General features: G+C 39.4%; 1 protein-coding gene and 1 long non-coding RNA gene across 7 annotated transcripts in view; one reads left to right on the forward strand and one right to left on the reverse strand.

Annotated features, from left to right (window-relative positions):
* Positions 1-15,599, reverse strand: part of TMEM62 (transmembrane protein 62) — a 44,406-nt gene that overhangs the window by 15,328 nt on the left and 13,479 nt on the right. For 2 of the 6 annotated variants that reach the window (XM_054027317.1, XM_054027316.1), the window contains exons 4-8: positions 15,492-15,537; positions 11,505-11,646; positions 6,174-6,298; positions 5,497-5,619; positions 2,776-2,931 (exon numbers count right to left, since the gene is read on the reverse strand). In XM_054027317.1, the coding sequence (XP_053883292.1) occupies positions 2,776-2,931; positions 5,497-5,619; positions 6,174-6,298; positions 11,505-11,646; positions 15,492-15,537 (592 nt within the window). Of the gene's footprint in view, positions 1-2,775; positions 2,932-5,496; positions 5,620-6,173; positions 10,041-10,749; positions 10,943-11,504; positions 11,647-15,491; positions 15,538-15,599 lie in introns of those variants that run through there. The other 4 variants (XM_054027319.1, XM_054027318.1, XM_054027322.1 and 1 more) reach the window with 3 other exon arrangements.
* LOC128836758 (uncharacterized) lies at positions 772-10,247 on the forward strand. Its single transcript, XR_008444836.1, has 2 exons — positions 772-974; positions 10,012-10,247. It is a non-coding gene; the product is annotated as an uncharacterized LOC128836758 (long non-coding RNA).

Consider the following 15,599-nt stretch of genomic DNA (forward strand, 5'->3'; position numbering starts at 1 on the left):
AGTTTTCATAAGACTGTAGTGATTTTGGCAAGTAAGCACTTGTAAAATTCTGTAAATCTATCTGTTTCAAGTGCTTTCACTAAATTAAGATAAAATACAGCTTTGGAAACTTCAGCAGGTATAAGACCTTTTCATAGTTCTTATTTCTTTTCCTTTGTAAGTTTACCTTTTGCAAGTTATTTTATATCTGTTGTTGATTCTTGGGATTCAGATGCGTAATAAGACTTGAAACATTATCCTATCCTATCTCCTAGAACTGGAAGGGACCTTGAAAGGTCATCAAGTCCAGCCCCCTGCCTTCACTGCAGACTCATTTTTATGGATCTGGTAACTTCCCCAATTCATCCAACAGTTCATTAGTTGTATTTAGAGTTTCTTTCTTAAATTACTAAATGATTTTATTCCCTCAATCAAATTCTCTTGCTTTATTAAACTGTAATATGTTCTTCTGCCATTTCAAGGTTAATTTTCCTATATTCTTGCATAATATAAAGTTATAAACATTCCCATCTCTGTGTGTGCATGCATGCGCATGAGCATGCCCCAAGAAACCCTTAATGCCACCTGGCAAGGGGGTTACAGGAATGTCCTGATTCTGGTACGTACATTCTTGTTCACCAAAGAATGTCATGTGAGGTGGCAAATGAAAGCCAGGGTCTCACTGGACATTAATATCATTGTGAAATGTATGTACAAATACTATGCAAAGATACTAGGTTTTAAAGTCTGTATTAAGGCAGAGTTGACAAACAGGTTTTCTGTCAGGAAAGAGTTGTTTATTCACTTCTCTCTCTGTTGAGATGTAAATTAAGCATTGTAAACTAAAACAATGAATGTCTATTTACAGATAAAGTCAAAAGGGAGATGTGAAATCAACAGGGAAGCAGCACATAGGAAAAATAATCCATGGATGGTTATTCTGACTCTGAGAACAGGAAATATAAGTAGAAGACACCTTTTTATCTTGCACCTAAGTAAGTAAGTATTGATTACATTTATGAAAACAGGATCTCAGCCAACCTTGGTTGAAATGATGCAGAGAACTTGGCAGGTGAGGTAAACTTCTTTAGACAGGAGGTTAGCTTGTTAAATTTAGTCTCTAGAAAGCATGTTATAATTTTGTTTTATATGTAACCTTTGGTTTCCATTATCCTTACTCAATACCTCTTGAATCTTTGGTAATAAACTTATCCTTGTTTTCACTATAGCTATATCTCAGTGCTGTGATATTTAGCAAGGTGCTGATCCGGAGTTGATTCATACAACCTGGTGTGTACACTGTTCCCTCGGGGACAGCAGACCTGGTATTCCTATGAGCGTTCAGTAGATAAGGGAGGAACGCTTCAAAGGAGCTCGAGGACTGGGGTACACCTATTGTTAACCTGCAAGGCAGAATAAGGGCTGGCATACCCCAGACGAGAGTGCTTGGGTGGCTAACAGACTGGTGGTGTCAGAGAGTTAACACCACGTTAAACACAAGCAAGTCTCCCTCATGTGAGAGGCAGGGGATGATAACAAGGTGACTCTCAGTCCTGAGTACCCCGAGAACCATCTGTGTGTGTATGTGTGTAGTAACTGGCAATTAGAGATTAAACCATTTATTTCCCCCCTGCCTTTTTTTTTTTTTTTTTGCATTCCCAAGAGGAAGCAGCAACAGGGTGTACCGGATCCCCACGAGAAGGTCTCATCACTGCCCTCCTTTTAATTTCTAAAGTAGATACTGAGCCACATCCCCCTCCCATATGGGGTGAGCACACACTCTCAGGGAACAGTTTATGAAGGTACTTACTCCCCTCGGGAGCCCCAGTTACATCATCATTTTATAACTACGGATGTTTTAAGAGAATTGTCTGTCTGTGGAGGGAGTTGGAAAGGGCATGCCCAGGAGAATGGGAGTAATCAGGAAACAAACTGTATTATTCAGTATTCTTATAAATCCAGCCATATTAACAACTTAAAGGTAAATAAAAATAGAAATAAGTAGTAGAGGTTTAAAAATACAAAATATGGAAATAGACAGAGGTGGAGGATTTTTTTATTATATAAAAATATTGAAAATAGGCAGATGCAGGCTAAAAAAAACTGATGAAAGCAGAGGCATAAACACACAAACACTTAGATGAATATAAGCAAACATAAAAACTGAAATTGGTAGATGCAGTGGCATACTGAGAGATTAACAACTATTATCAAGGACTGATTATGGGTCTAGTTCTGCCTGCTTTGATCACACAAATAGTCCCATCAGCTTCAGTGGAAACACTTGTATGAGTAAAGCAAATGTAATGTGGCTCCATATAGCCTGCTTTTATCATACAATAACCTTCTAGAGAATTGGATTTGGAGAGGAATGAACATATGTTAACTTAAGATATATCTACACTGCAAAATAATAATAATAATAATAATAATAATAATACCACCCATGGCAGCAAATCTCAGAGCCCAGGTCAACTGACTCAGGCTCATGGGGCTTGCATTACAGGGCTAAAAATAGCAGTGTAGACGTTCCTGCTCAGGCTGGAGCCCAGACTCTGAGACTTCCCTCCCTCCACCAGGTTTCAGAACCTGAAAGGGAACATCCACACCGCTATTTCTAGCCTTGTAGCATGAGCCCAAGTCAAGTGACCTGAACTCTGAGGCTTGCAATGGGTTGGTTGGTTGGTTTTTTGCAGTGTAGACATACCCATATAAACACATCTACATTGATTTAGTCACAGAGAAATACCCAACTGTAAAAGAACTTGTTGAAAGTTTCAAGAGATCCCAGGATACCTGATGTGGGTGGAGTGAAGAATTTTCACTAATGGTTCATGAGTAGAACTGCTATAAAGTAACGATTTGGGGTTGGTGATGAGAACAGCTGGCCACTCCTCAAAGTTCAGATCTGCAAAGCTAAGGAGGTCATGATCAAATGCAAGGATCCGGTACCTGATGATAAGAGGTTAAAACAAGACAATTTTGTTAATGTGGGCTACTGTAAGGGCAGAGAATTCACAAATTGCCCCAAAGCTTTTAAAGAAGACTGACGCATTTATTTTCCAAATTTTGTGTGTGTGTGTAAGTAAAATGAGTAGCAGGTGATACAGTTTTAGAAGAGACTTTCAAATTCATTTTACTTATTATGGAAGCGCCATGTGCAGTCCCATAGTTAAGACTGAGTTGAGTTTTGTATGCAGGCATTCAACTATTTTGTTATATATGAAGCATTATTATTATTAATTATTTGTATTACCATAGTACTTAGAGCTCTAGTCATGGACAAGGACCCCATTGTGCTAGGCGCTGTACAACCACACTTATCCTCCCTAGAATCACAGCATTTATTTTTTGAGCACAGAATGAATTTTCTGATAATTTACAAATCAAATGGGCTAGTTTAGGAATTAACAATTAAAATGGGTCCTTTTGAGATATTTACATCCCAGATCACATAGTTTCTGTCTTAAAAATTATCTTAATAATAGACTAAGGTGGATGCTTCACACTTCTGTTATAGTTAAAACTCACTGAAATTTTGTGCATAGGCTACCCGTGAAGACTTAAAAAAACCCCACATGATTAATGTTCATTTCTCCACCCTCCACGATCTCCCATTCTTCATAATTGAAAGTTTCCTCTTTAGCAGGATCTGACAAATTATGTTCTACTACAGAAAATTCTATGTAAAACCGCCCCCCTTTCAAAACAATTGCCATCTCCTGTTGCTCGCAATGGGACTGAGGTCATAACTTGCCCTTCTGAAATGGTCAAGGCTGCTTATGAGGATGGCTGCTGGCTTCACTCTCACTGGGAACAATGGGAGGTGGTGGCCATTTTGAAAGAGGCCACCTTTCCTTGTAACAAAACAATGAGGGTAAGAACAAAAAAGAGAAAATTCAATGTGTTTTTAAAAGTTAGTTTAAATCTAATCTGAGACCAAAAATATAACAAGCTTTAATTATATTGTTATTGCATGGTGTCACTACTTGACAAAGTTAAGGTTGCTTGGGTACCATAACTGTGCATTTCCACACCTCAACATATTCAGATTTCATTTAAAATTAACCTGATCTCTGAATTGTCTCAGTTTTATAATGATTGGGTGTTGGAATAATTACAACATCCCTGCATGACAGGGTGTGCATCCCACACCATCCCTGATGTGGACCCTCATTAACCCTAAGGCCAATTAAGTTAGCTGGCGTCACAAGCGAGAGGGAGGGCCAGGGTTAATTTAAGAGTGAAACCCAGCTGGAGAAGGACTGAGACAAGACTATAAAGCCAGGTGGCTGAAAGCATAAGGGGGCTGCAGGGGAAGGGTCTCCAGTCACTCCCTGGGATGAGTGAGGTCATCAAGGACAAGAAGAAAGTCCAGGGGGAGAGTAAACCCTGAAATCCTGTCCTGGAGTAAGGAGTCTAGCAAGAGGTTAGGAGGGGGTGAAGTAGCCACAGGAAGTAGAGTAGACTCCCGTGGTAAACCCAGAACCAGGCAAGGGAAATGAGAAAAGCTGGGTAGGAAGGAAGGACCCCACGGAAACACCAACAGGGATGGGGATTGAGCAGACCTGGATTGTTGTGTATAGGAGTCCCTGGGCGAGAACCCGGTGTAGTAGGTGGACCCAGATTCCCCTGCTGGCCACTGGTATAGTGGCAAAGAGCCCCAAGCAGGGACTGAACACATCCAGAAAAGGCATTTGGACAGTGGTCCTGTTGGACTTTGTAACCCTGGAAGGGGTGGACTGAATGGGGACCTGGCTGGAGGGCCAAGTTACCAGAAAAGTAAGTACTGTAGAGAAAACAGAAGGGGGCACCCCATGCTGTGAGAGCTAACTTTCCCAGATCTGGACATGAACAGGCGCACTAGCAGTGAGTGGGAATCCTGTTACACCTTGTAATATGTTTTACCCTCAATTACTTATATTTAGTTTGAATTGTAACACTGTCTTAACATAGTTTTTATTTGGGATTTTAATCCAGATTTGACTCTCAGCCTCCAGAGATTAAAAGGATAGCATGCCAACCCACTAGTTCACATGGATTCCTTGCAACATCTACCACATTTCAGTCTATTGATGCTATATTTATCAGTTACACTATTTTTGTTTTTGAAGCATGTGAACAGAATAGAGCTGATGCAAAGCAATGACATTTTAAAATACTAATACTGATGTTTTAATTACATCTCATGTAGCAATTTGTTGATGAACAAACAGATATACACTATTTAGATTTCCTGTATTCCGTTTCTAAATATATAAAATAAGGGGAATACAGTGAAGAAAAATGTTTCTTTGACATAATTTATTATAATTATTTCAAACTGTTAGCATAGGTGGAAAATTCCCAGTATTACATATGAAGGTATTTTTCATAATCATTAATGGTAGGAGCTAATGCAACAGGGACATCATGTTTGCTGACCTCACCACAAAGAATAAAAAGAAAGGGTCACCACTTCACCGGGTAGTGTCTGTGTATAACATTTGCTTTTTCACTGGGGGTTTACTTACTTACTTCCTATTTTCCATCCAGTCTCCCAGCTCCAGTTCCAGAGTGCCCTGAGGGTGCCGACTATGCAGGACTGGCATCAGTCCACCCAATGTATGGAGGTGCCCACACAAATAGGCTGTGGCAGAGCTAGTCAAAAACAATATGATTATTATTTTACTGGGAAGAAAATGCCACCTTAGGATAGCTGATTGTTGAAGTGGGGTAATGCTGGAAATATGCTAGGGTTACCATACGTCCGGATTTTCCCGGACATGTCCGGCTTTTTGGGCTTCAAATCCCCGTCCGGGGGGAAATCCCAAAAAGCCGGACATGTCCGGGAAAATCAGGACATGCGGGGCCGGCGGTGCTGGGCCGGGGGCCCTGAGCCGGGGGCCGGGGCCAGGAACCGGCGGTGCTGGGCCGGGGGTGCTCGGCTGGGGGCTGGCCTGGGGCCGGCATCCCAGGGCCCGAGCCGACCCAGGCTGGAGACGCCGGGGGGGCCAGACTGGGCCGCACCTCCTCCCCCCATCCCCCCCTTACATCAAATGTTTGCGGGAAGCAGGGGAGGGGGCGGAGTTGGGGCAGGGACTTTGGGGAAGGGGTGGAGTTGGGGCGGGGCTGGGGCCCCATGGAGTGTCCTCTTTTTGGACACTCAAAATATGGTAACCCTAAAATATGCAGAAAGAGAAGAGAGATCTTACCTCATTACCATTCGTACTCCCGAGGATGGGGAGATGATTGTTGAAGTGGGGTAATGGCCAAACCAGATGGTTTGGTTGCTATGACGACTTTCTGTGGCCAAGGAAGACAGCTCTTCCATTTGACTCTGAAATTGCAGACAAATTGAAAATGCGTTTCATTAGCATTCAGGCTATTTGGATCCAAGAGTCAAATAACAAACATCACAAATCACCCTTTAAACTATAAAGAGTACTTTTTAAAATTCCTATAGAATCACGTGCATAAATGGAACTTTCAGAACTGCTGTCAATATCCCCCAATTCAAACAAAATAAAAAGATCAGACATTGGAAAAAATAAAGCTACATAGCAGTCAAAGTATTCCTTTTACTTGAGCAGTGGCAAAAGCAGCATAAAGAGCTGCATGAGATTCTCCCTCCCCTCCGCCTCCAAGGTTTTTTTGCCCATTTTAGCTTCAGCGTAAAGAAGGTATGCAAGTTGAGAGAGGTGACAGAAGTCCTGGGGAATGCACTAAAATGATGACAGTCCTTCCTGGAGAGCAGGGTGGATTTGATTTAAATCATGATTTAGTCAGGAAGACTCGATTTAATCATGGATTTCTACATAAAAGTGCATTCTTGTTGGTTGTTATAACCTTAATACAAATTCTACACAGGTAGAGGAACTACATTAAAATATTCCCAAACTGGGTCTCTTTTAGGTCCTGCTGCCATTATAGGTTTTCCCTTCTAGTGAGAGAATGGTATGGTAGATCTCAAATCCATGAAGGCTACACTCAGAAAGACCTCAAAACTTCTGGAACATGCTGCTCAAACAGTTTCACTTTTGTTTCTACTGCCTGTCCCTCCTGTCTCACATTTATCTCCAGACTTCTTCTCCTTGTTCAGATCTATTCCCCCCACCAACAATCTTCTATTCATTTAGCTTTTTGAAACTTTGCACTTTTAGAGAGACGTAAGGGATTGACTCTGCGTACACAAATTTGCAGAGGGACAATAGGATTGAGGTCTGTTATTTCTCACCTCTAAATATTATTTATTTATTTAAAAACATATTTTGCTGTTAACAAGCATGTTATCTCTGGAGACACAAATCCACAATTTGAGAACTGCAAAACTAAGCATCTCTGATAGTATCTTCTAGACTGAGCACTGAGTCCCATTGGGTAGATAGAAAGATTAACCGAAATCTACACAGAAGCCTGTGGAACCCATAAGACTGGGTCTCTAATCCATGAACTATTGGAACTCATTTACAAAACTTTTCTTAAACATTACATGAATATATTGGCTCATACTATAGAATTAGAATTTATAATCCCTACTCCATGATGAGATATCTTTGAGCTATAATGTATCTTAATGAAAACTATCTTTAAATAGGTTTTTTCCCCAAAAAGCATTTTACCAAAAAAATCTGATTTAAATAAAAAAAACTGATATTTTTATTAAAAATAATCATTGATTTTTATCCACTCTGATGGACAGACACCCCAAAAAGCAGTGAATGGAAACCACTTCCACCATTAGAACCCTCACAAGGATCAATTCTCTCTCCAGTCCTTTTCAACATCTGCATGCAGCCATTAGGTGAACAGACCTTAGTGTCAGCAGTATATAGATGACACACAGCTATACTTATTCTCTACACCTGACCACACTGCTATCGTCAAGATGGCCCATAATATAAGTGATATCAGCTCATGGATAAAGAGCAGCTGGCTGAATCTGAAAGACAGAAGTGATGCTAATGGGTAAAGGGAAGCATTTTGGAGAGTTTGTAGCTGTAGTGCAGCTTCTGTTGGTTGAAAGTACACACCCGCAACTGGCCAATTCACTCCATAGCTTAGGACTACACTTCGATTCCTCACTGATGCTAAAGCTCTCACACAGCAGCATCCACAAGTAATGCCTTCTATCATCTCCAATTGGCTATGAGACTCTGCTCCATCCCAACAGATGGAGATCTGGCTTTATTTATTCATATCTTTGACACCTCTCAGCTATACTACAACGTTATATACCTAGGCACAAAACCTTCAACATTTAGGAAACTCCAACTAGTACAAAACGCTGCAGAGTGTCTCCTCAGCAACACAGGCTACCACAATCACATCAAAAGTTTGCCTAAAGCTCCAGGATGAAAACAGTGGTTGACAATTATACTCTCCTGGCACAATTGAACTCTCTTCAACAAAAGTAAAGCTTGTTGTGTGGGGAAGTGTGTTGGGGACAGGTGTGAAAGTGTGGAATGAACTTCTCAAGGAACTAACGACCATCACTAACCTCACTACTCACCTCTCTAAGTGCCTTCTCTAAGATAAATACATCGCAACACATATTTATTAAAAAGCCACCCAACTTTCTATTGGGGAGAGAACACACACATGACAGCTGTTAGTCACATCGCTTAACGCACTACTGCAAAGCGCTCAAATACGATGGTGACGAGTAGGGTATAAGAACCCACACAAAATAAAATAGAAGCTTTGGGTTTTGTTTTTTTAAATCTGCTTATTTTTTACCTTAGAAGTATCAAGTCTGGTCATCTTTGGTACTGCCAGGGACCTACTGTAGGGATGAAAGGGCTCAGAGAATGTGCACTGTCACCTCTAACGCCTTACTTGAAGGGGCATAGGTGCTGAATCTTTAACAGAGACATTCTTTTTCCAAAATGTTTGACATTGGAGTTAAAATATTAAACAAAAAGTTTTAAATAGTGACTAAAATTCCCTTCCCTTAGTTGTTCAGCTTTCAATCTCTTGACTCTTGTGATAAAATTTCACAAGTTCCCCAATTATCAGAGTTCAGAGAGACTTCCAGGATTGATAACACCTCAATTTCTCATGTAAAAAAGTCAGAAAAAAAAAAAAACCACAGGACATAAGCCCATTGGTTTTCCACCTTTGCAAGTGCCCTTTCAGGAGTCCAGGAGGACAGACAATATATTTTTCTGCCTTTTCACCTGAAGGTAAATGTTGCAACACATGAGTGGAGAAGAGAGAATCGGAGTTATAATCGTACAAAAATGGGATGAATTCTGGATGTCAAATTAGGTAACAATGCTTTAGTAGCTACAGCTAATATTTCATTTGCCTTGAAGGATTTGTGTATTTTCTGCATCCTTGTTAAAAATCCCAGGTGTACAATCAAGTCACTGATAAAATCATAGATACATCTTTAAAACCTGTGGCTTTAATCAACAACATAGCAACAGATATTCACTGATCCTGAACTACCTATTTTTTCTCAATCCAACAGTTTTATCCAAATGTTTGCAAATGACACTCTTCTTACTCTCAGTTTCTTGCTCATAAAGTAAAAGCGTGCTTAATTCACTGCAGTCAAGAACAAGAGATCAGACTCAGAAATAAAGAGTCTCATCTTGAATTCTGTCTGCAAAGCTACTGCATCCAGCATGAATTAGAACAATCAATAGGAACAATAATACTGTATTTTGCACTGTTATAGCACCTTTCCTACAACTATCTCCAAGTGCTTTACAAACATTAACTTACTTAGGCCTTGTCTATACATGGAGAAATTCCAGAATGTTAGGTCCAAGGAAAATGGAGTATAGAACAGGTTGTTTGGCCAGCTTAGCCAAAGTTAGGCTAACTGTAGTTGCTGGGCCATTCCTGTCTCTCTGTGAAACATGAGGACATGCTTGCTTGGGCTTCAAAGAATGAGATAAAGGGGGGGCCATATTCTTGTACCAAATGTACTAGGAACGGTTTGTTTGGACATATGGAGACTTGCAGTCTCCACTCCCTGTTTCTGTTCTTTATCTGTATCCAACTCCCTTTTTTTCTCCCATCCTCCGGTGCATGACGAAAAAGCTGATAAGAAGCTGCTGAGGCATCATGAACTGTTTGTACTGTCAAAGAAGATAGATATGCATGAATATTAGAAGCTTTTGACTAGTAAAGGGGGGATTGGGTTGCTTTAACTATGACGCGACGGAACTGTCTATATAATCTCACTAGTTATTGTAATCGTGGCTGGTTCTCTCTGGAGACGGGCCGCTCTCTATTGTTGTGTGCACTCTTCAATAAAGAGCTTGTATTGGACCTTGCTGGTGTTGCCTGTCTCTCACTCTGCGGTCAGACAACGAACCGTGCCGTCTGGGTTAAAAAGTCCCCGACAAGAATAACTGAATAGTGTGTCCACTATTCTGGAATAGCTTTTTGGCTTTAAGTTATTCCAGAATAACTTGCATGTGCAGATGAGCCCTTAGCCTCAACACTCATTTGAGGTAGCTAAAAGTTAGGGAACATTTTACTCATCACTGAATGCAGTCATTTCAGGGGCAGAAGATGACATCTGTTTAACAGAACATAGCAACACTAAACAACATTTTAGGAGAATAAATGAAAAAGAATACCATATCTATCAGAAACTAGAGAGGGAATTTAGGGAAGCAAAATGCAACTATTTGAACTGGAATTTGACCTAAACATCGGGATTAATATTTCTACTCTTTCAAATATTGCCATAGCATCTTTAACGATCACAAGAGAACAGGACCTCAGTTTTACATCTCATTCAAATGATCCAAATCTCTATACTTAGGATACAAACTATCTTTCACATAAGCTTCATGGACTGCAGTACCACATCTTCTCAACATAACTGATGATGCTCCTGCACAAATAAGAACATAAACAAAAAAGAAAAACACACAAGGAACATGTTTAACAAATCAAAAAGGACAGAATTGGGAAGGAAAGCATTTTTTATTTTAAAGCTTCTAAGGGGCTGATACCAACATTGATGTGCAACAAAAACAAAACCATAGGAAGTTCTTGACAGTGTCCTTTAAAAAAAAAAAAAAAAAAAAGCCTTTTGATCTGTGTTTTGGTATTGGAATGACAAATTATTTCTTGCAAAAGAGAGGGGGAAAAAACTGTCTCCTATTTTTAGAGTATGATGTAAGAAACATTAATTTTCTTAAGGAAAAGACAAAACAATATTAACATACAAAGACTATCTTTTAGATGAATGGTAGAGTTTGAAGTGTTGTTGTAGCTGTGTTGGTCCTAAAATATAAGAGAGAAAGGTACGTGAGGTAGTATCTTTTATAGGACCCACTTCTGTTGATGAAAGACAAGTTTTCAAGGTACACAGAGGAAGAGCTCCATGTAGCTCAAAAACTTGGCTTGTCTCTTTCATCAACAGAAGTGGTTCCTTTAAAAGATATTACCTCATCCACTTTGTCTTTCTCATTAGAGTTTGAGACATTTCTCTCTTGAAAAAACAAACAAATATCAAACCATATATTATAGGAAGTACCAGCAGCTTGTGAACTAGAATGCAAATTCTTCTACAGTACCATGTTTAGAATCCCAAAGAAATTGTATGGTCTCTTGGGGCCTGGGCTGAGGGTGGCATCCACACAGATGAATGAATAGTTTCCAAAAGGCGTCCTGTGCACATAATGGAAAGAGCCATCCTTATGCCAGGCAGAGTATTTCCTGCCAAAACAAGATGAAAATATTGCAGTCAGAAAAGTCTGGAGCAGTGGCAAAAGGGAAAGGATATAGAACAAATGTAAGATTTCCCATTAAATTCCATCTTTCTGCTGAGGTGAAGTCCATTCTAAAAATCTAACGGCACTGGAAGATCTGTACTTCAAAGAGGACAAATATTCTGAGCCATGTACCACATACTAGAGTTAAAACCAGGTTAGCACTCAAATGGTTAAAAGAAGGGTCAGAGTAGATGTTTTCCCTTTGCATAATGATGCTCTTTACAGATAAAGGACAGGAACAAATGCAGGACAACACCAGGCAAATCATCTGAATGACAGGGTAGCAGAGCCACTTGCAACCCTAATTAAAGGAGACCTGCAGAGGAAACAAGTTGGGCTTGTATCCTGTGTTTATTTTTGGTATACAGCAAAGGCCTGAAAGGACTTTTGGGGGGAAGTTTTTTTTTTTTTTTTTTTTTTTTTTTTGCTTACTTCCTTAGAAATATCAGGAATGTCAAATCTTGTCTTCCCTATGTTACTGGAGTTCTTTCCTAGATTATTTTAATATGGACTATAAAAAAATTTAAGCTGAAAGGATTGGGTATTGAATTGTTAAGCGTTTTCCAAACACCCCCAAAACAAAACAAAACAGCAAACCACACAAAAACTTTTAAACAATGAATAAAAATAACTTCCCCTCTCACTGAAGTTTAACTTTCCTGGTTGTTGTGCTGTCATAATCCTACCAGTTCTCTAGTCACCCACAGAGTCACAGGAAAAACAAGACTTGAATTTCTTATGTAAAATACAAGCAGATGTAAAAAAAAAAAAAAAAAAAAAAAAAATTCCAGACCTTATGGGAAGCAGAAGGAACGAACATATTGGCTTTCCTTTTCACATTACTTAATACAAGTGTTGGAATTAATTTATTCTGAAAAGAGGTTTTTAAAAATAAGGAGAGATGGAAATAAATGTTCCTGTTCAAGGCATTATACTAGTTTGTAATAAAGGAAAGAGGTATAGAATAAATGTTTCTTCCTGGTATACAGGTGTCCTTAACACTAGACATTGCTGAGTTCTAAATAAAGATTGATGACAGTGTCATCTTCTTGAAAGAGATTTTAGTCCTTTACTCCATTAGGACAATGAGTCAATCTTCCAGCCAGATTAATAATAATCTTCATTATTAAAATGCTCAAATGAAAGTTGATAAATTTTTTAGGACATCTAAATTATAATTGTGCAAAATTCTATGATTAGATGAGTTTTTTGTTTTTAATTCTGGCATTTTCTAAGCCCCACAGTATGTACAGGCTAAAGGAATATAATTTGTTGTGTTCAATTAATGCACCCAGAAAACGGAATTTGTAACCTCCACCAATCAGAATAATTGTAAAAGGCCAGAAATCTAGGGCTGAAGAAAAAAAAAAAAAAAAACTTAAAAAATAAGTTTACTGAGCATGTATCAACACTGCAATCGGAATGATCATCTTCTAATACTACATAAGACTATTTTACCAAACTTATTGTTAAGGACTGCCTTAACACAGCACCTCATGAATTCAAGAAAAATCTGGGAGTTTGATATCACCACCCTAAGCAGGCTCTGTTTTTACTCCCACTTAAAGTATGTTGAACAGATTTGAGTTTTACCCCCTATGTTCATGGGGCAGAGAAATAATAGGCACTGCCATTCTTTAGTTTAAAAAAAAAAATCACACCATTTTGCTAAATCTTTGCATTCTAAGTACAATTGCTGCCTTTCACAATTTTAATACTGAACAGTTAACAGAGGCATGTAATGCTGAGAAAGCACATACTTCCTCCCCCCTTCTCCTGTTTTTGTTTTTAACATCCTGAAAGCTATAGTACTATAAGGTGTGCAACAAAGAATGATGTTTTCTTGGAAGTGTACAGAGGCAGGGGATGGGGGTCTCTCTTTGACCCAAGCAAAAGAACTATTGTTCTGAATTATTGCCTAGTCCTGTTTAATTTGAGGAAAATGCCTCCATAATCCTTCCTTCTACTCTGCCATCTCCTTCTTCTCCCCTCCTCCCCACTCCTTAATCCTAATATTATTTCATTTGGACACCAGATAAATGAGCCTCATCCTCCAATATAACAGCCTGCCTTTTACTGATGCTTAACAGTGTTTAAGGATTTCAGTGCAGTTTTTCAGTCCAATGCAGGAGGCAACAGGAGTCTCATCTTTAGGACCTGTCACAACAGCAAGATAACTAAACATAGTTATAAAAATTTACTAAAACTAAAGTAATTTATATTTAACGATGAAAAACTTTTCCTTCCCCCACTCCACCTCCAACACTGGAGTGTTCAGAAACTGACCACGTGGAATTATAATAGCACCTTTATATAATTTTATAATGATAGATCCATCGGAGTTTACAGTGTATGGGCCAAATTTAGTCTTGGTGTAAAGCAGGTGAGGTCAGAGACATATATGCTTAAAATATCTATGGGAATATCAATCTGTTGTTAAGTGGACAAAATGCAGTTACTTAAGAAGGAATTTACCCAGTGCCAAAACAATTCCATAAAAAAAAGTCAGCTCAAATTTCAAGAGCAGAATTCAACTTCATCTCTCCTCCGTGCTTTTCCAATCTCCTTCAGTAAGGATATGTCTTTACAGCAGAGGTAGCCTGCATGATCTGGCTTACCCCAGAGGTAAGGAGCAAGACTGCAAAGCCATACCAAAGCTACCAGGGCTCAATGGTGCTGCATCCCGCGTGTGTTTCACTAAGACTTGTGAGGACATATTCCATGTTTTCATGCTACAGTAAGCTCAGCTGCTCTGATTCTTTCCCACTGAATTGTGGGGAAAACTCATCTGTCCTTCTGGCACATGGGAGGAATTATGGGAAGGCACTGGAGGACTATCTACACTCTAGTGATTTAGCCTGTGTTCTCCCTGCAAAAAGGTGGGTTTCCAGCCCAAGTGAAATTAGAATCTTTGTTCTAACCTACATCCTCCAGCTGTTTCAGCTAGCCCAGTTGAAAGCATCGCTAAATTCAGGTGACAAATTGATGTGTAGAGACAGGAAGGACCTGGAGGCAACAGCCAGATAAGACCCCAGGCTAATGCAACACTGAAGACCCTACCTAGGAGGCTGACAGAATTAGAGTTTAAGCACTTATGTATCTTTCACACCTCTAGCCTACCAATGCATTGTTGTAGTCCTACTTACTAATGGAGAATGATTTTCTTCTGACTTTCATCTGCTATTTATAGGGTTGTACATTTCCTGAACCATCCCACTGAAATCTTTATACTTGAATCTCCAATTTATTCCTTAGAGTTATCTCTTTTTCTCACCTATGTCTATATTCATTTTCTTAATGAATGATAAACCAGCTCAGGTAGGGTCCCTCCTGTTGTGCAGATGTAAATATTCTTGAGGATGCAGAAGGGAACACCAGAAAATGAAAAGAATGATAAGGGAATCCTTCTAAAATGCCAGTGGCACACAAGTTGGTCACTCAAGTGCTCTGGGGGAGAATGAATACATGATGTTCTGAGCACCTCCTAGTTGGGGCAAGAATTGTTAACAGGCACACCTAGAAAACATACAGGAGGGAGAGATTAAAAGGGTGGGCAAAAGATACTCTGCCTTCCTGTAGCAGTCCATTCAAATGTTAGTGGATAATAGGGGAAGATTGGGACACTAAAATCAAACAGCCCTATGCTGACAAAAAAATCGGTCATGATGTGTATTTGGCCGAGGTGAGCTAAAAACAGATTATTCCCTGTCTGCAATGCAATTCACTTTGCTCTTGGATTTATGGACTCAGTGAGGTATTAAAAAAAAAAGAAAGAAAAGAAAAGAGTACCTGTAGTAATTTTGGATGCTGTCCAAGTGTGGAATGTTGAATGAATCTGCAGTGAAAGAGAAAGAAAAGAGACTATTCAGATGAAGCCAACTATTGCTCTGTGTCTTC

This window comes from Malaclemys terrapin, chromosome 4 (genome assembly GCF_027887155.1).
Source record: "Malaclemys terrapin pileata isolate rMalTer1 chromosome 4, rMalTer1.hap1, whole genome shotgun sequence".
In the NCBI taxonomy this organism is placed as follows: Eukaryota; Metazoa; Chordata; order Testudines; family Emydidae; genus Malaclemys; species Malaclemys terrapin.